Raw genomic sequence first — 19,423 nt, forward strand, 5'->3', positions numbered from 1 at the left:
AGGCGCCACCACATCCGCCTGGGGGGGTTTGGTGCGGTCTGGACTGTTCCCTCCTCACTTTCCATCTGGTGGTGATAGCACTGCATGGGGAGACCCCAACTGGGAATTTTTGTAATCACTGGCGTAGCTTTGTTAAAATTGTATGTTCGGACATCTGACATTTTATATTTTATCCACCACAGTGTAAAAATGTAAACTTCTGAAGAAGCGGAATAAATCCGCAAAACATGTCAAGTAAAAAATGGATGGGCACAGACCATGTTTCTATATAGCTGCAAGTGAGTTTGGTCTGGCAGTTCTTTTGATTATCATACCTATCAGTCCGTAGCCCATACGACATAGCTCAAGCTGTATTTGGTGGATGTTGCATATGTTTATATGTTATGGATATACAATGTACGAAAATTGTGGTTTTAAATTTTGTTTTTTTTTAATAAAATGTCTTAAATATTATTATATGTGTCTATGTTCTTCTTTTTGAATTATCCAATTTTATGGCACCATGAAAGTCCTAATTGCTCCAGTGAGTCTCAGCAGTGCACCTGTGTAAACCCAATCTGCCAAGGAGATTTTTATGTGCCATTCTCCATTACAGTACATGTTGACGGTTCCTCAGAGTTGCCCTGTAGAGTACTCTTTCTTTCTTTCTAGCTTCCTATCTGTGTTAAGAAGGGCGATAGGGTGCCAATTCTCATCTACAGATGGGTACTTCCCCTTTTGATGAAAGGATCAGGGCTGACCTTCTAAACCAGATGAGTAAAAGGCCCTCTGCCAAACACTGATTGAAAATCTCTGCCAAATGAGGGGCCAACAGGCCCTTGAAGGTCCGGTAGAACTCTGCCGTGAGCTCATCATCTGGCCCTGGTGACTTTTTAGATGACAGAGTCAATGGCCTTTTCCACCTCAGCCACTGACATGTCCTCAGTCAAAGGGGCCTCAAAGAAGAGGTTTTCTGAATTGGTAATTCCTACGCTGTTAAACGCTAGAAAATCTACCTCTATGAAGATCTACCATCGTACTTAGAAGATGTACATTGTGTGGTGTGAGTCTCTTGGGGTTCCCCCTTTTCCTCCAATGATGGTTTGAGCAGCGCCTGGCCTTGGGTACCATTTAAGGGGTAGATTTTGGCTTTGGCCGTTTTCTTTCAACCTCCATTCGCCACACATTGCTTGGTGCGTACCTTTTATCCTGGGAGTTTGACACTTTGCTCCTCCAATGCAGTCGCCATTGCCACCGTGGGACCTCAATTTGGTTGTCAGTTTTCCAGAAACCTCCCTTTGAAAATATTCGGGAGGTTCCCCTGCTTACGTGATCCCAGAAGGTGGAGTTTTTGGTGGCCATTACTGCTGGGCGCAGGGTGTTCTGAGTTCTTAATTATTATTATTTTTTTTCTCAATGTTACCTTTCCTTGTATTGAAAATGTCTTTTACATGCAAGTTAAGAAGTACCACTTGTGCTCTCCATGTTTGAGTCTCTTCTTTTTGAAGTGCAACATGTTTATTTGTGTGATACATACTCATTTTACTCTTGACATTGGCATTTTCTTTACTTTGCAAATTCCTTGAATAAAAGGTTGACTTAAGATTGTCCTACTGTTCACCAATTTTACAGTACTGTATCATATGCGGTCTCTTAATTCTTGGCGTAAAACCCCTGCATGTATTTTCTGTTGCATATTCTGTTTGAATCTAGTAACTAATTTTCTTGTTTGGTTCATTGCTAGTGTTTACACTTGTGATATGCTATAGGTTTTAGTAGCACAGATGGAATGTCTTATTTTTACACCTTCCTCAAAGGTTCCCATTCCCCTCTTCCTTTTCAAATGGATCACACAAACCTAAGTGCATGTTCTATTAACACTCATGTCTTTTTCCAGCTGAATGAAGATGATGCAGAGCAATCTGGGCAAAATTTTACAGCACCACTCCCCGGGCAGAAAAAAAGGATTTCTCATGTTAATCATTCCAATCATGTGAGTTTTTTTTTTTTTGAAGTCACAGTTAATGCCAAACTTAATCTTAGTTGTATGTACAGGAACCCAGATACAGTAAATATGTGAACCCCGTGAATTTTACTTTTTTATTGTTTTTTTTCAGTAATTTGTCAAAAATGTTATCTAATCACAATAGTCCATTACAATGTACTTAAGCTAATAACACACAACCTTTTCTAATTTCTGTGTTTTTATTGAACACACGCAAAAAACAATCCCAGTGCTGGAGAAAAAAGTAAGTGAAACCATAGACTAACTACTTCAACTAAAGCTATATGAAACAATTGTTTTCACTCCTAGAGTCCAATTAATAAAATTATGTTTGGAGAGGCATGGTTTAGAGTTAATTTGATCAAAGATACTCAAACATGTTCAGAAAAGCATCCCTAATAAACATAAAGAAGGCGCTGTATTAAAAATGACTTAAGTATATGAATGTGCTGATTTATAATTTATCCTGTGGCACAGACCACAAAGTTAAATAGACGTGAGTCTATTCTATTCTATATATCATTGAATATCATCAAATAAGTGCCTCTAATAGTTGAATAGCTCAACCTATATCATATAATTGATAAATTAGAATGCATTAATAAATCTTATAAAGTAGATAAATTGAACAAATTGGTGGATACAGTGCATATCAAAATTAAAGTGCTAAGTGCATAGATGAGAGAGTCCAATTTTTCAGTGTCCAAGGTAAGATCATATATTGAAGTGAGAGTGATGGCTATTGAACTCCCCACACCATAGAAGAGAATATCGGAATGGTTTTCACCCAGTGGGTAACAATAAATGATATATGCTCACCAGACGCTTCAGGCCTCAAAGACCTATAACGCTTATTAGAAACCAATGGCTGGTAGTACTTCACCTATGGATCTCTCCCACACTCCAAGGATATCAGCAAGATATGGACCCAAAATTATACAATGTATGATGCAAACCGATGTTCAGTATCAAATCTCTCTGGGATCTTTCCACACTCCAAAATTATGAACGATATATGGACACAAAAAAAGGCATATATAGTGTAATACTGTTTTATTGAGCCCAAAAACAAAGTAAAACAACATGAATATGCTTACATTTGAAAGTGACCGCCTGGCACTGGTAAAAGCTGCCTCAAGAATAATGAATACCAATCCTTCCCCCTATATCCCTGCTAGTTTATGTCACCTGGAGCCGAGAACTATGTTTGTAAGAGCCGGCAGGCCAATCATCAGCAGGATCAATTCCCTATATGCGAGGATTGGGGAGTACCCTGATGTATTTCTACAACCTTTAGCAGCTGGGGGTAGATCTTTCTTAAAGGATACCAAAGATGTTATTACTTCACTACAGGAGATAGAAATTAATGATTGCACGTTACTTGCTACCGTTGATGTATAATCCCTCTATACCAAAATTAGACAGGACGATGCTCTGGTAGCGGTAAGATGGGCATTGGAGGGTTTCACCAATCTCAAACAAGAGCAAATTGAATTTCTTTTAGAAGGATTATCCATGGCTATGTCCAACCATTATTTCTGGTACAAGGGGGAGTTCTTCAACCAGGTTAGGGGGGTAGCAATAGAGGCTTGTTATGTCCCCAATGTTGTCAATCTATTTTTAGGTAAATGGGAAGAACAACATATTTTGCAGATAAACCAGTACAACTTAAATATTATAGGAGGTATATACAGTGGGTACGGAAAGTATTCAGACCCCCTTTAATTTTTCACTCATTGTTATATTGCAGCCATTTGCTAAAATCATTTAGGTTCATTCTTCTTCCTCATGAATGTACACATAGCACCCCATACTGACAGAAAAACACAGATTTGTTGACATTGTTGCAGATTTATTAAAAGAGAAAAACTGAAATATCACATGGTCTTAAGTATTCAGACCCTTTGCTCAGTATTTAGTAGAAGCCCCCTTTTGATCTAATACAGCCAGGAGTCTTTTTGGGAAAGATGCAACAAGTCTTTCACACCTGGATTTGGGGATCCTCTACCATTCCTCCTTGCAGATCCTCTCCAGTTCTGTCAGGTTGGATGGTAAACGTTGGTGGACAGCCATTTTTAGGTCTCTCCAGAGATGCTCAATTGGGTTTAAGTCAGGGCTCTGGCTGGGCCATTCAAGAACAGTCACGGAGTTGTTGTGAAGCCACTCCTTCGTTATTTTAGCTGTGTGCTTAGGGTCATAGACTGGGCCGAAGGTTTACCTTCCAACAAGACAGAGGTCCAGAGCACTCTGGAGAAGGTTTTTGTCCAGGATATCCCTGTACTTGGCCGCATTCATCTTTCCCTCGATTGCAACCAGTCGTCCTGTCCCTGCAGCTGAAAAACACCCCCACAGCATGATGCTGCCACCACCATGCTTCACTGTTGGGACTGTATTGGACAAGTGATGAGCAGTGCCTGGTTTTCTCCACACATACCGCTTAGAATTAAGGCCAAAAAGTTCTTTCTCTTACGTCCTCCGACAGTCGCCGCCTCTTCATATTCGTCACTGATGGGGTTATTGACCTTTGCTCCGTAGGAGTGCTAGGCAACAGAATATATTAATATCAAAGCTTTTAGCATATCCCACCACCAGGGGGTGGTCCCCTCAGTCAATACCTCCTCACTTCCTGCATACCAACTCAGTTTCATATGCCTAGCTCAGGAGTGCAGGCTGTCCTTGTGCTGGGGCTCTTAGTCTCAGCCACTTTTCTCTTTTTTGATTTTATTTGAAGTTTTTTCTCTTTCTTTTACCTAGCTGTTTATTTCCAGCTTTAGTTAGTTCTTCTGATGAAGATGATCGTGCGGGCTGGGTCTCGGGCTGGCCCCCCTGGGTCGCAGGTTGTGGGCCAGTGGCTTCCCAGCCTGCCATCGAGCGTTCAGCTCAGGTTTCCCTGGCATTTGAACGACCCATCCCTGTTCGCTGCAGGGATGCTGCGGTGAGGTGGCTACCTCACCGGACGCCATTTGCGGTTTCGCACCGCAGTTTCACTGCATCCTGGCTGCGACTCTCCCTGTCCTCAGTACAGCGGTTTGAAAGCAAAAGAAGGCTCCCCACGCCATCCGGATGGTGAGTAAAATTTCTATGTGGGGACCTGTCTGTATTGGGTGTCAGTCTGGGACTGTGTGACCCTGCATGTCTGTGAAGGCTTTTGAGCTCCCTGTCAGATTCCTGTGGGAACTGCTGCCTTTCTGTGGGCTGTGAGGGGGGCTCTCCTGCTCTGCTCTGTGTGACAGGCTGTGTGAGACATGCTGTGATTTGTGTGTGCCATACTGTGCGGCGACCGCTGCGGCGGTCCGCCATTTTTTTACACAACATGTTGGTAACGATCCTGTGCAGCAGGGCGCGGGGTTTTGGCGCCAAGCGCCGCCATTTTTGCGGCGATCGATCGGAACGCATGTCAGCCTCACTCCCCATTTACATGAAGATTCCTCAGCGGCCATGTTTGTGTAGCCTTGCATGAGGCTTGTAGGGCGGGCAGTTATTGCATCACTTCCTTTGCTCTGGGACAGCGATCGGTAGCAGCAGCAGCCTGTGTGATCTCCAGGTTTTTACCTCTCCTTTGTTCTGTATTCCTTGCCCAGTGTCTTTTCATTGTCCCTGTGGGGGTCAGTGTGTGTGTTTTGTGTGCGGTGGGATACGCTTCGCCGCGGTCTTAAAGGGACATTACCCCCTTTTTTTCTAAAAACTCACTGGGGCATGGATTCTCAGGATAGCAAGTTTCCTTCCACTTTGGTGGGGGGCCAAGGGGCTGCTGCATCCCCCGCGGGGGCTGATCTGGCTGCTATTGTGGCAAATTTGGCTGCTCAGGTGCAAAAGCTGGTGGCTGCTCAACCCACAAAACGGCCCAGAGTGTCTATTTCCTCTGATCAGAGGAAGATGGGACTGCTATGGCTGGGGTGCCCCTTTCAGGGTCTCGATCATCTCTGGACCTTGTGGGGTCTGAGGGGGAGGCTGAGGTTGAAGGGGTTGATAATTCTCCCCCTGGCTCGTCTGAAGAGCTTGCAATCATGGATGAGCTGGTTGCTTCTATCAAGCAAACGCTTCATTTGGAGGATGAACCATGTCCTCCTGCCTTGCTGGCCGCTTATGGGACGCAAAGAAAACGCAAAAAGACACAAGTTTTTCCTTGCTCTGCGGATTTTCGGGGCGCGGTTGATGAGCAATGGCGCTATTTAAAGAAACCTTTTGCTGTGCCAAGTAGGTTCAAGCTGCGTTCTCCCTTTACACCCACCACTGATGAGCGTTGGTGTGTGCCGCCTCAGGTGGATCATGCGGTGGCAATTTTGAATAAGTCCACGGCGATCCCCACTGAGGATACCCCGGTGTTCCGGGATCCCACGGATAGGAGATTGGAATCTCTGGCCCGCCATGCTTATACGGTTGCTGGATCTATGCTAAAACCAATTTTTGCTTCCCTTATGGCAGCACAGGCCGTTGCGGACTGGACGCAGGTGCTAAAAAACGCACCCTGGTGGCTGATTCTGCCCCAAAGGCGACTTTGGATATGGTGGATCAGATTCATCGGGGTGTCATGTATTTGTGTGATGCGGACTTAGATATTGTCCCTTTGACTGCGCGTCTCCAGAGTGTGGCGGTGTTGACCCGCCGTCTGATATGGCTGAAATGTTGGTCTGTTGACCAATCTTCTCGCAAGACTTTGGCTAATTTGCCCTGCGCGGGATCTTGCCTTTTTGGCGAATCCTTGGATACTCTGATAAAGGGTATTTCTGGGGGTAAGAGCACGCTCTTGCCCCAATCTCACAAGACTAAGTTTGTTTGTGGTAAGAAGAATACCTCCTTTAGGTCCCCTTAGGGGTCCTTTCGTGCCTTTCGGTCGCACTATAAGGGCAAGCCCTACAAGGGCCAAGGTTCCCAGAACAAGCTGTGGGCAGGTCAGCAGAAGTCCGGCCGGTCCGGGTCCGCTGCCCATGCCGATTCTGCCTGAAGGGGCGCCCTCACCCGGTTCTGGGGTGGGGGGACGTTTGCTCGGTTTTCTTCAACCCTGGCTGACCCGCATTCGGGACAGGTAGGTTCAGGAGATCGTTCGATTTGGATAAAAGATCGAGTTTCTCTCTCGGCCGGCGAGCAGATTTTTTCCCTCAAATCTTCAGCTGTCTCTGGAGCGCTTGCAGGATCTGCACCTGGCGGTGCGGGACCTGAGGGCTCAAGGGGTGGTGGTTCCGGTGCCTCATCGGGACAGATTTCGGGGGTTCTATTCCAATCTTCCAATCTGTTCGCTGTGCCCAGAAAGGAGGGCAAGGTACGTCCGATCTGGACTTGAAAGCTTTGAACCGCTTTGTGCGGGTTCGCAAGTTTCGCATGGTATCCCTGCGCTCGGTGGTGGCTGCCCTGGTTCCGGGAGAATTCATGGCCTCCGTCGATTTTGAAGGATGCGTACTTTCACATACCCATTTTCGAGGGTCACCAGAGGTACCTTCGATTCGCCATTGCGGAGGATCATTACCAATTCATGGCGTTACCCTTTGGTCTCGCTTCGGCTCCGCGAGTTTTCACCAAGGTGCTTGCGCTGGTTCTGGCTTTGTTGAGAGCCCAGGGCATCTCTGTCCTGGGGTATCTGGACGATATCCTGATTCGGTCTGCGACCAGTCAGGGCCTGGTGAACGACCTGTCCATCACGATGCAGACTCTGCAGGAGTTTGGTTGGACGGTAAATTTTCCGAAGTCAACGCTGTGTCCGTCGGTTCGTCTTCCTACCTAGGGATGATCCTGGACTCTGTTCAGGCGAAGGTCTTCCTGCCGGAAGACAAGCTTCGGACGCTTCAAGACGGAGTCAAGTCCCTCAGGGACAATCAATGCTCGTCCCTCCGGACGTGTATGAGGTGTCTGGGGTTGATGGTCTCGGCCTTCGAGGCGTTTCCCTTCGCTCAGTTTCACACGCGGGGTCTCCAAGCGGAGATTCTGGCCGAGTGGGACGGGCGACCGCAGTCTCTGGATCTCCGGATTTAATTGAGCCATCGCACCAGAAGGGATCTTCTGTGGTGGCTTCAGTCCCCTGCGGTGTCGGGGGGCAAGTCTTTTCGCCCTTTTTCTTGTGGACGGTGTTCGCCACGGATGCCAGCCTATCTGCCCAGGGGACTTGTTCGGAGGAGGAGTCCTCCCTTCCGCTCACCATTCTGGAATTGCGAGCGATAAATCTCTGCCTTCGGCGTTGGACGGACAGGCTTCAGGGCCGTCCGGTTCGGGTACAGATGGACAATGCCACGGCGGTGGCCTGCATCAACCACCAAGGGGGCACCAGGAGTGCTCAGGCGGCCCAGGAAGTGACCGACATTCTTTCTTGGGCCGAGACTCATGTCCCGGCAATCTCAGCAGTTCACATTTCGGGTGTGGAGAATTGGCAGGCCGACTATCTGAGCCGCCAGACCCTGGACCAGGGGTGCCCGCGAGACTCGGGAAGTAGCCGACATTCTGTCTTAGGCCGAGACGCACGTCCCGGCGATCTCTGCAGTTCACATTCCGGGGGTGGAAAACTGGCAGGCGGATTATCTGTGCCGCCAGACCCTGGACCAGGGGGAATGGTTCCTTCACCCGGATGTCTTCCAGATGTTGTGCGCGAAGTGGGGGTTCCCAGATGTGGACCTGTTCGCGTCTCGTCTAAATCACCGATTCAGCTGCTGTCCAGGTTCCTTCGCAGGTTGGCCTCGGAACCGAAAACGGTGATTCTGGTGGCACCGGACTGGCCTCGCCGGTCTTGGTACGCAAAACTCGTGAATCTTCAAGCAGACCTTTTGTCTCAAGGACCGATATTCCATCCTGCTTTACAGTCGCTGGCTTTGACGGCCTGGCTGTTAAAAGCAAGGTCCTGAAGGATGGGGGTCTCTCCCCTGAGGTCATTCCCACTTTGATCAAGGCCAGGAAGGCCTCTTCAGGGAAGATTTACTACCGTACTTGGAAGTCGTATTTTGTCTGGTGTGAGTCCAGGGGGTATTCCCCTCGCTCATACTCGGTATCCAGGGTGTTGGCTTTCCTTCAAACGGGCGTGGACCAGCGTTTGGCGTTGGCCACGATTGTGGGTCAGATTTCTGCGCTGGCCGTTCTTTTTCAACGTCCTGTGGCGTCTATCTCTTTGGTTAGCACCTTTGTTCAAGGGGTGCGACATTTGGTCCCTCCTAGGAGGGAGCCTTTGCCTCCATGGGATTTAAACCTTGTTCTGTCCGTGTTGCAACATGCTCCTTTTGAAAATATCAGGGAGATCTCGTTGTCTTTGTTGTCCAAGAAGGTTGCCTTCTTAGTAGCGATAACTTCGGCTCGCAGGGTGTCGGAGCTGGCGGCCTTGTCCTGTGAGTCTCCGTATTTGGTGATTCACTTGGATAAGGTGGTCTTGCGACCTAACCCATCTTTTCTTCCGAAAATAATTTCTGATTTTCACCTCAATGAGGACATTGTCTTGCCTTCGCTTTGCACGAAGCCTAAGCATCCGAAGGAGGTGGCTTTACATTCCTTGGATGTTGTTAGGGCGATCAGGGGTTGCCTGTCGTCAACGAAATCCTTTCGCAAGTCGGATTCTCTCTTTGTCCTTCCTGAGGGTCCTCGGAAGGGCATGGCGGCGTCGGCTTCTACCGTCGCCAAATGGATCAGACAGACCATTGAGCAGGCCTATGCTTGAGGGGGAAGGTTCCTCCCGTGCCTGTGAAGGCGCACTCTACCAGATCTCTGAGTACGTCTTGGGCCTGTCATCATCGGGCTTCTGTGGCCCAGGTGTGTAAGGCGGCGACTTGGTCGTCCGTTCATACCTTCTCCAAGTTTTACAATGTGGATGTTCAGGCATCGGCAGATGCTTCTTTTGGCCATAAAGTCCTTAGTGCGGCGGTGCCTTAGGGTCCCTTATTGGGCCCTTGGCTGTTTTGGTGTTTTTACCCCTAGGTTACTTGTTTTTTCCTGGGTTGTTGCTCCTGTAGAGCACGTTTTTTCCTGTTGCCCAGTTGGTTCTCTTACTTTGGTAAGGTTCCTTTTCTCTGATGTGGGTTTTGCGTTGCTTTAGGTGCGGCTGTTTTTTTCCCACCCCTCATGTCTACACTGCTTTGGGACGTCCCCATTAGTGACGAATATGAAGAGGCGGCGACTGTCGGATTACGTAAGAGAAAACGGAATTTTTGTAAAATCTTACCTGTAAAATTCCTTTCTCTGAGTCCTCCGACAGTCGCCGCCCCCGCCCCTCTTTTGGGGTTTGTTTGTATACTCTACTGCTATTCTACTGAAACTGAGTTGGTATGCAGGAAGTGAGGAGGTATTGACTGAGGGGTGGGATATGCTAAAAGCTTTGATATTAATATATTCTGTTGCCTAGCACTCCTACGGAGCAAAGGTCAATAACCCCATTAGTGACGAATATGAAGAGGCGGCGACTGTCGGAGGACTCAGAGAAAGGAATTTTTACAGATAAGATTTTACAAAAATTCCGTTATTTTGGTCTCATCAGACCAGAGAATCTTATTTCTCACCATCTTGGAGTCCTTCAGGTGTTTTTTTAGCAAACTCCATGCGGGCTTTCATGTGTCTTAAACTGAGGAGAGGCTTCCGTCGGGCCACTCTGCCATAAAGCCCCGACTGGTGGAGGGCTGCAGTGATGGTTGACTTTCTACAACTTTATCCCATCTCCTGACTGCATCTCTGGAGCTCAGCCACAGTGATCTTTGGGTTCTTCTTTACCTCTCTCACCAAGGCTCTTCTCCCCCGATAGCTCAGTTTGGCTGGACGGCCAGCTCTAGGAAGGGTTCTGGTCGTCCCAAACGTCTTCCATTTGAGGATTATGGAGGCCACTGTGCTCTTAGGAACCTTAAGTGCAGCAGAAATCTTTTTGTAACCTTGGCCAGATCTGTGCCTTGCCACAATTCTGTCTCTGAGCTCTTCAGGCAGTTCCTTTGACCTCATGATTCTCATTTGCTCTGACATGCATTGTGATCTGGAAGGTCTTATATAGACAGGTGTGTGGCTTTCCTAATCAAGTCCAATCAGTATAATCAAACACAGCTGGACTCAAATGAAGGTGTAGAACCATCTCAAGGATGATCAGAAGAAATGGAAAGCACCTGAGTTAAATATATGAGTGTCACAGCAAATGGTCTGAATACTTAGGACCATGTGATATTTCAGTTTTTCTTTTTTAATAAATCTGCAAAAATGTCAACAATTCTGTGTTTTTCTGTCAGTATGGGGTGCTATGTGTACATTCATGAGGAAGAAGAATGAACCTAAATGATTTTAGCAAATGGCTGCAATATAACAAAGAGTGAGAAATTTAAGGGGGTCTGAATACTTTCCGTACCCACTGTAGATGATATACTGATAGTATGGGAAGGACAACAGCAGGATCTTTTGGATTTTTTGGACAACACGAATCACAATTGTTATGGTATCAAACTTACAGGAAATACTAATCGAAACAATATTCAGTATTTAGATCTAGAGATTTATCGCACTTATCGCAATTATAACAAGTTGAACACGAGGACGTTTTTGAAAGATGTCGATTTGTAACGGATATTTCTCTAGCGCTCATCGACAGACGTAGTCCTCGGTGATACACCACCTTCGGGTTATGTTACCTCCACAGGAGCAGGACTAGACAGGAAATTAAAAAGCTCTGGCCACACCCTAGGGGCAGTCCCAGAGGGTATATCCTCTCTCTCTCTGCCTCAGCAAATCAGTTATTTTCTGTCTAGTTAGGAGTAAGGACCTAGATACCTTGCTGGGATCTTAGGTCCTGGCAAGAATTTTTTTCTTAAAGGATTTTTAGACAGCTTTTTTTCTCCAGTGTTCCTGTGAGATCTTCAAGCAAGAAAGCTGAACTGGGCGACGGGCTGGATGTTGAGATCCGGTGGTCACCCCAGTTCAGCCTACGAGCGCGTGCAGGCCATAGCTCCGCGCTGGGTCTGCCGCGACAAAGTCCCATTAAAAGGACTAAACCCGCGAGTTAAACGTCTCGCTGAAACGCCAAAGACCATGAGTCACGGCGTTCGTATCGGTCGACAGCCCTCCCGCCCCGGTGGAGAGGGGTACTGTCAGGAGTTGGTGCCCGCCTGGTTCCGGTATGGTGAGTAGTATGTTCCCCCTTTTTCCCTGACGGGTTTTGTGGTGAACGCGGGCCCCCCTCGGTATGGTAAGAAAGAGTCCTTTCTATCCTATAACATGTCACAGATCCTCCTACTTTGAGTGTGATTTTTTGTGTACAAAAAGCCAGGAGGCTTGGTTTGGGAGCTAACAATCTATTGTATACATGTTTAAAAGATGTAATCTGTGGCATTCTGGGAATCTTATGGGTTAAGTATAAGCTACCTACCAGTCAGAAGCCACGGACATGTAGACTGCCTTCCAAATCAGATCTCCAGCTATTAGCAGGCCTCCCGAACGGCCATGCGGTCCGCCAGGGCCAATACCGCCAACCACGCCATATCCCCAGGCAGAGACAGTGTTGTGTGCCCTGCAGCACACCGCCATTCAGCAGGCCGCCGCCATTTTTTCTTGCAGGATCGCACGAGCCGCCATTTTGGCGTAGCCTCGTGTCTCCAGCATGGGGGCGGCCATGTTTGAGGTGATCCTACACCTCGTGGAGCTTGGGGGAGGCGCCGGAAGGCGTGCAGAGGGGCGGAGCCGCCTCCTTTCTTCCTGGGCAGCCAGCCAAAAGACTTCCTGTTTGTCAAGACAGCGCTGTAAGCTGTTGCAGTTTAACTCTGAGCATCAGGTGGTGAGCCTGGGGGTCTATCTCTCTCTCTCTCGATCGATAGCTAGCAGGTAACACTAAGGGGCTTTTTGTGGCGCTGGGGGTCAGAAAAAAAAAAAAAAAAAAAAGTTTTTTCTTTACTTTTGAATTATATTATCCAGGAAGTAACTGGAGTTATCATGGACCCTGCCACACATATTCCCCCACCTGTTTCCCTCGAGGGGGCCTCGGGACCCGCCGGTGCACAGAGTATAGAGTCATTTACAGCAATTTTGGAGTCTATGGTGGCTCGGGTGGAGGCGGCCTGTCAGGGACGGGGGTCAAGGAAGCGACCCCCGCCTACCCCTATACTATCTGACACCTCTGACTCAGATTCAGAGATGGTCACGGCAGTTGCAGGTTCCTCTGCAAGGGCTGCCATCCCAGGTAAAGCCCCCTCAGAAAGTGAGGAGGACGCTTCTTCTCTTGCTATTATTCAGGAAGAAGCATTGGTGGACGCACTAGTTATGGCAGTGCAAGAAACCTTAAAACTTGAGGCTTTACCGGCAGAGGCAACTGAAACAGAGATGCCTTTTGGTACTAATAAGCCCATCAAGACGGCGAAGGCTTTTCCTGTACCTAAATGTTTTGGTAATCAGATTAAAGGAGAATGGGAGCATTCTAAGCGTACCTTTACTATTTCCAAGCGTATTGCTAGACGCTATCCGTTTGAGGAATCCATCATTAAGAAATGGACGGTACCACCAATCGTGGATCCGCCTATTTCCAGGCTGAATAAAGCCACGGTTATTCCAGTGGAGGACACTTCGTCCTTTAAGGATCCGGTGGATCGAAAGATAGAAGCAGAGTCCCGCACTATCTTTTCTCTGATAGGGTCAGCATTTAGACCAGTAATCGTTATTGGTCTAGTTTCCCAGACACTTACGGAATGGGCGAAAATGGTACGCCAAGATCTTAGGGGAAAAGATATTCCCCAGGAGACATCTGATTTGATGGAACAGATCATACAAGGGCTACGGTTTATCTGTGACGCAGCCTTGGACACTACTCCCCTATTAGGGCATGCATCTAAGTTAGCAGTGATCCTCAGACGTGTGCTGTGGTTAAAATGCTGGTCAGCTGACCTAGGTTCCAAAAAGACCTTGACCAATCTCCCTTTTCAGGGGAATCGTCTATTTGGGGCCAACCTAGATGAAATCATTAAGGATGCCACTGGGGGCAAGAGCACTTTTTTGCCACAGGCTGCAAAAGCTAAGGGACCTCGCAACAAGCGAGGACCTTTCTTTACCGCCCATAAAGGGCGCCCGGCTGGTACTAGCGGGAAAGGCAAGACTCCTCCAGGAGGGTTCAAGAAGGGCTGGTCGGACAAGCAGGGGACCAACCCAGCCAAACCCGAAGTAAAGGAGTACACAGCCTGAAGGTGCGCCCCCACCCGGTTTCAGGGTGGGGGGACGTTTTCACCGGTATTCAGGACATTAGATCGAGCATCAACCACTACTACCGGTGCGATTCTTCCCTTCCAACATTTAAGTACCACAGGAAGCGGTAGTTACCGTTCCCTGAAAAGATCTTTTCCTTTACCTTTTCCTAAGATTAGTCCCGATACCTCACAGGAATCGGATCTGGTTGACCAGATAGGCCAAGTAGCCTCTAGTCGGGTGACTTCGGTCCCTGAGGTTCAACCAGAAAAGATCACCTTTCTTGATAACTATCAGGTATCTGATAAATGTGTGGGAACAGAAAATGACCAGACTTTCTCGGATGGTCGGGGCCAGATAGCTCTAGGGACGCCTGGTTCAGATCCAATCAGCGCCAGTGGTCCTAGAAATTCTAGGCTGGCCTCCTCAAGCCGGCCTGGCCGACTTGGACATGTTAGTCGCAGACGTTCCGTGGGAACTTCGTCTCAGGGAGTGTCTGTGGTCTCAAGGACCAATTTACCTTCGTGCTTTACAGTCGCTGGTTTTAATGGCCTGGCCATTGAGACCCAAGTACTGAAGGACAGAGGTTTGTCTACTTCAGTCATTCCTACCCTTATTAAAGCAAGGAAAGCGACTTCCAGCAAAGTCTATTATCACACATGGAAGACTTATATTGCGTGGTGCGAATCTTTAGGATTTCCTCCACGTACCTATTCGGTGTCTCGAATATTGGCCTTTTTGCAACAAGGGGTTGAGCAGAAGCTAGCCTTGAGCACCATCAAGGGTCAAGTTTCAGCATTAGCAATCTTCTTTCAGAAGCCTTTAGCTACCAAATCCTTGGTGCGGAATTTCATCCAGGGGGTGCGGCACCTGGCTCCTCCAGTCCGCGCGCCCTTACCGCCCTGGGATCTTAATTTGGTTTTGTCGGTTCTACAGAAACCTCCCTTTGAAAACATCAGGGAGATTCCCTTGCTTACTTTATCCCAGAAGGTGGCCTTCTTGGTGGCTATTACTTCTGCTCGCAGGGTGTCAGAACTGGCTGCATTATCATGCCAGTCACCATACCTAGTGATTCATAGGGATAAGGTAGTACTTCATCCTAAGCCATCTTTTCTTCCCAAGGTGGTTTCAGATTTTCATCTGAATGAAGATATTGTACTACCTTCTTTGTGTCCTCAGCCCAAGCATCATCGGGAACATGCGTTGCATTCCTTAGATGTGGTTCGGGCAATCAGGGTATACCTGAAAGCTACGGAATCATTCCGTAAGACGGATTCACTTTTTGTGATCACGGATGGCCCCAGAAAGGGTTTGCCTGCATCTGCCGCGACCATTGCCAAATGGATTAGACAAACGGTGGTACAGGCTTATTCTATTAAGGGTCAGAGTCCTCCGTTCCCTGTTAGGGCGCACTCCACTCGAGCGCTCAGTACTTCCTGGGCCTTTCGCCATCAGGCGTCAGTGGTCCAGGTATGTAAGGCGGCCACCTGGTCGTCGGTACATACCTTTACAAAATTCTATAAAATTGATGTGACGGCATCGGCGGATGCCTCATTTGGCCGCAAGGTTTTGCAGGCCGCAATTTGAGGAGACCGGTGGTCTACCTCGAGGGTTTTTTTCTGTTTGAAAAAAAAAAAAAAAAAAAAATTTGTTTTCCCTTTTTTTGTTGAGTCTCATCATTAAGGATGAGCATTGTAAACTTCTAGTTGGCACCGGTTGGGCCTTCTAGATTGGGATTTGATTTCCATTTTCCCACCCCTCAGTTGTGATACTGCTCTGGGACGTCCCGAAGGTGGTGTATCACCGAGGACTACGTCTGTCGATGAGCGCTAGAGAAAAATGGATTTTTGTAAAATCTTACCGTAAAATCCTTTTCTCTTAGCTCATCGACAGACGTAGTCCCCGCCCCTCTGTTTTGGAGTTGGGTTGGGTTAAATTCTCTAAGCACTGCTTTTTCACATAACTGATTTGCTGAGGCAGAGAGAGAGAGGATATACCCTCTGGGACTGCCCCTAGGGTGTGGCCAGAGCTTTTTAATTTCCTGTCTAGTCCTGCTCCTGCGGAGGTAACATAACCCGAAGGTGGTGTATCACCGAGGACTACGTCTGTCGATGAGCTAAGAGAAAAGGATTTTACGGTAAGATTTTACAAAAATCCATTTATTTCTACAAAAAGTTGTCATCACCCCAATTGGGTTAGAGCAATCCCAAAAGGACAGTTTATTCATATAAAAAGAAACTGTAGTAATGATCATGATTACATCGTCCAAACGGATAAACTCATTCAAAGATTTATAGAAAAAGGGTACAAGGAGCAAAATCTAGTGGAGGTTAGAAATAAGGTAGCAGTCATTATTAGAGATGGGTTACTCAAACCTAAAGCTAGAGAGCATAACAAACATGAACTAGCTTTTGTCACAGGATATCATTTTACAGTATAAACAATTTGAGAAATGTGTTAAAAAAACACTGGTCCATTCTTTTGAGGGATAATACACTCAAAGAAATACTCCCTCAGTGCCCGTTCACATACGAGCGACGCTACTTCGCGCCGCGACCTCGGAGCGCCACCGCCACGGACTTCATAACCTTGAAGTCTATGGCGGTCGCCTCTAGGTCGCCCCAAAGGAGCTCCGGACCCTTTTTCTTAAGTCGGAGTGACTTGTGTCGCTCCTATTAGAACGGGTCCGCAGCTTCCCTATGGGAGGCGACCTACGGCGACCTGTGAGGCGACCAGGTCGCCTCACAGGTCGCCTTAGTGTGAACGGGGGCTAAGTGTCCCAGATTTATTTATAAACAAGCTCCCGGTTTAGGCTACATTCACACCTGAGCGTAGCGTTTTTCGCGCGTTTTTTACCGCGATTTTACCGCGATTTTTGCGGCGTTTTTTACCGCGATTTTACCGCGATTTTTACCGCGATTTTTGTGCAGGCGTTTTTAGATTGAATAGAGATCAATGGAAAACGCCTGTAATCTGCCCAAAAAGAAGCTCATGTACTTTTTTGAGCGTTGGGCGTTTTGTATACAGCGTCAAAACGCTCAGATGTGAACAGGGGCCATTGAAATGAATAGGATTTGTCTTGTTGGGCGTTTTGAGAGCTGATCCTAGAGCAGAAAAACGCCCCAAAAACGCCCCAAAACGCCTAGATGTGAACGGAGCCTTAAGGAATATAATAGCGAAAAATGTACCGGATCCACCGAAAAGAATAAAAACCTTTCTGGAAAGAAATGGCTTCTAAAAATGTGGTAGGTGCACAGCCTGTAGAACCAGCAAATTTAAAAATAGGACAGAACTATGCTTTTCTTCCTCTAAGGGCAATGAATTTAAGATTGATAAATTCATTACTTCTGGGACTAGATTTGTCACATATTTGTGTTTGCCCTTGCGGTCTGCGGTACGTGGGACGCACCACGCATACCTTGGCCACCCGAATGGGAGAACATACAGCTAATATTTGCAAAGGGTTTACACAACATAGTCTTTCCAACCATTTTAGACTATTTTATAATAGAGATCCATCTGGGTTGTGGTTCTGTGGTATCGATAGGGTCTATAAGCATTGGAGGGGAACCGACATGCGCAAACAGATATCACAGAACGAGACACAATGGATTTATCGTCTCCATACACTTAGTCCAGAGGGGTTGGACATAGACTTGAACTGCTATATTAGGGATTTTTTACTTTTTTTAAAAAAGTTATTATATGATCATGTGATCTGTAGGAATCTCAAATTAGAAATAATTTTATAAAGTTGGTTTTAACCCAAAAGGTGTTTTTATATTAATAATGTTTTGTTTACAAATGAGTATTTTAAGGGTGAGCTTATGAGTTTTATATGTACTAGAGAGAAGGAAGGGTTGAGAATAGTTTGAAAGTGATATCGCCCATATATCTATATATTTATATATTGCTTTTTTAAGCTATTAATCCAGGGGTGGTCAGATTCAGTTTATAGGAATTAAAGTGTTAAATAATTGTGAGTAGTATTGAGCATATATTTATTTATCTATTATTTTTGTGAGGGAGGTATATTTATCTATAGTTTTTAAAAAATTTTAATGTATTGCGATTTTTTAACATTCATATTGTTGTTAATGTAATAAGGGCTGCTGGGAGAGTTAGGAGTCACATCCTTGAATTATTTAAAATAAATCACTTCCCATATAGTCATTTTTCACAGCTATAGTTATCCATTCATTTTGAGGGTGAATCAGACTTCCTGAAGACGCAAATATCGCAAAATGCATTGTGGTCTGATTTCCCTCTGATACTTCCTGTTAACCAGTGACGTCCCTTCCGGTTTCAGTGGAACGCACGCCGTTACCTGCCGGCTCTTCCAAATGTAGTGCTTGGCTCCAGGTGACCAAAACTAGCGGGGATATTGGGGAAGGATTGGTATTCCTTATTCTTGAGGCAGCTTTTACCAGTGCCAGGCGGGCACTTTTAAATGTAAACATATTCACATTGTTTTACTCTGTTTTAGGGCTCAATAAAACGGTATATTACACTATATATGCCTTTTTTTGTGTCCATATATCATTCATAATTTTGGAGTGTGGAAAGATCCTAGGGAGATTTTGATACTGAACATTGGTTTGCATCATACATTGGTATAATTTTGGGTCCATATCTTGCTGAGATCCATGGGTGAAGTACTACCAGCCATTGGTTTCTGTTAAGCGTTCTAGGTCCTTGAGGCCTGAAGCGATCTGGTGAGCATATATCATTTATTGTTACCCACTGGGTGAAAACAATTCCACTATTCTCTTCTATGGTGTGGGAAGTTCAATAGCCATCACTCTCACTTCAATATTTGATACTGAAAGATTGGACCATCTCGTATATGCACTTAGCATGAGATTTATTATTGCATTCTAATTTATCTATCAATTATATGATATAGGTTGAGCTATTCACATATTAGAGGCACCTATTTGATGCTATTCAATGAGTTATTTATGAGATATATATATATATATATATATATATATATATATATATATATATATATATATATATATATATGTGTGTGTGTGTGCATGTATATGTGTGTGTATATATATATATAATATGATAAAGTAATAGTGAGTGCGCTGACAATTCTGTGCAAAAAATGGAGCTGCTACCAATGATCCAGATACCTGATCTGGACAAATAATAAACTGAAAAAATAGGTCTGGTGCGCTAAATGAATGAGGTGCCAATTGTCATATGTGATTTAAATCAATCAATGCAGTGACAACCATTAAAACAAGGTGTATATTCAAATACACCAATATGAACCATGAAGTGAATAAACCCCAAAGGGTTTGTGACAAAAAAATCAAGTCCACAATA

The 19,423-nt window shown here is 46.1% G+C and overlaps 1 protein-coding gene across 1 annotated transcript in view; it reads left to right on the plus strand.

Annotated features, from left to right (window-relative positions):
* Window positions 1–19,423, plus strand: part of REXO1 (RNA exonuclease 1 homolog) — a 420,363-nt gene that overhangs the window by 64,164 nt on the left and 336,776 nt on the right. The window contains exon 3 of the mRNA XM_082243284.1: window positions 1,877–1,972. Coding sequence (XP_082099410.1) covers window positions 1,877–1,972 — 96 coding nt within the window. The remainder of the gene's footprint in view (window positions 1–1,876; window positions 1,973–19,423) is intronic.

This window comes from Pelophylax lessonae (genome assembly GCF_965119305.1).
Source record: "Pelophylax lessonae genome assembly, chromosome: 1".
NCBI classification, from domain to species: domain Eukaryota; kingdom Metazoa; phylum Chordata; class Amphibia; order Anura; family Ranidae; genus Pelophylax; species Pelophylax lessonae.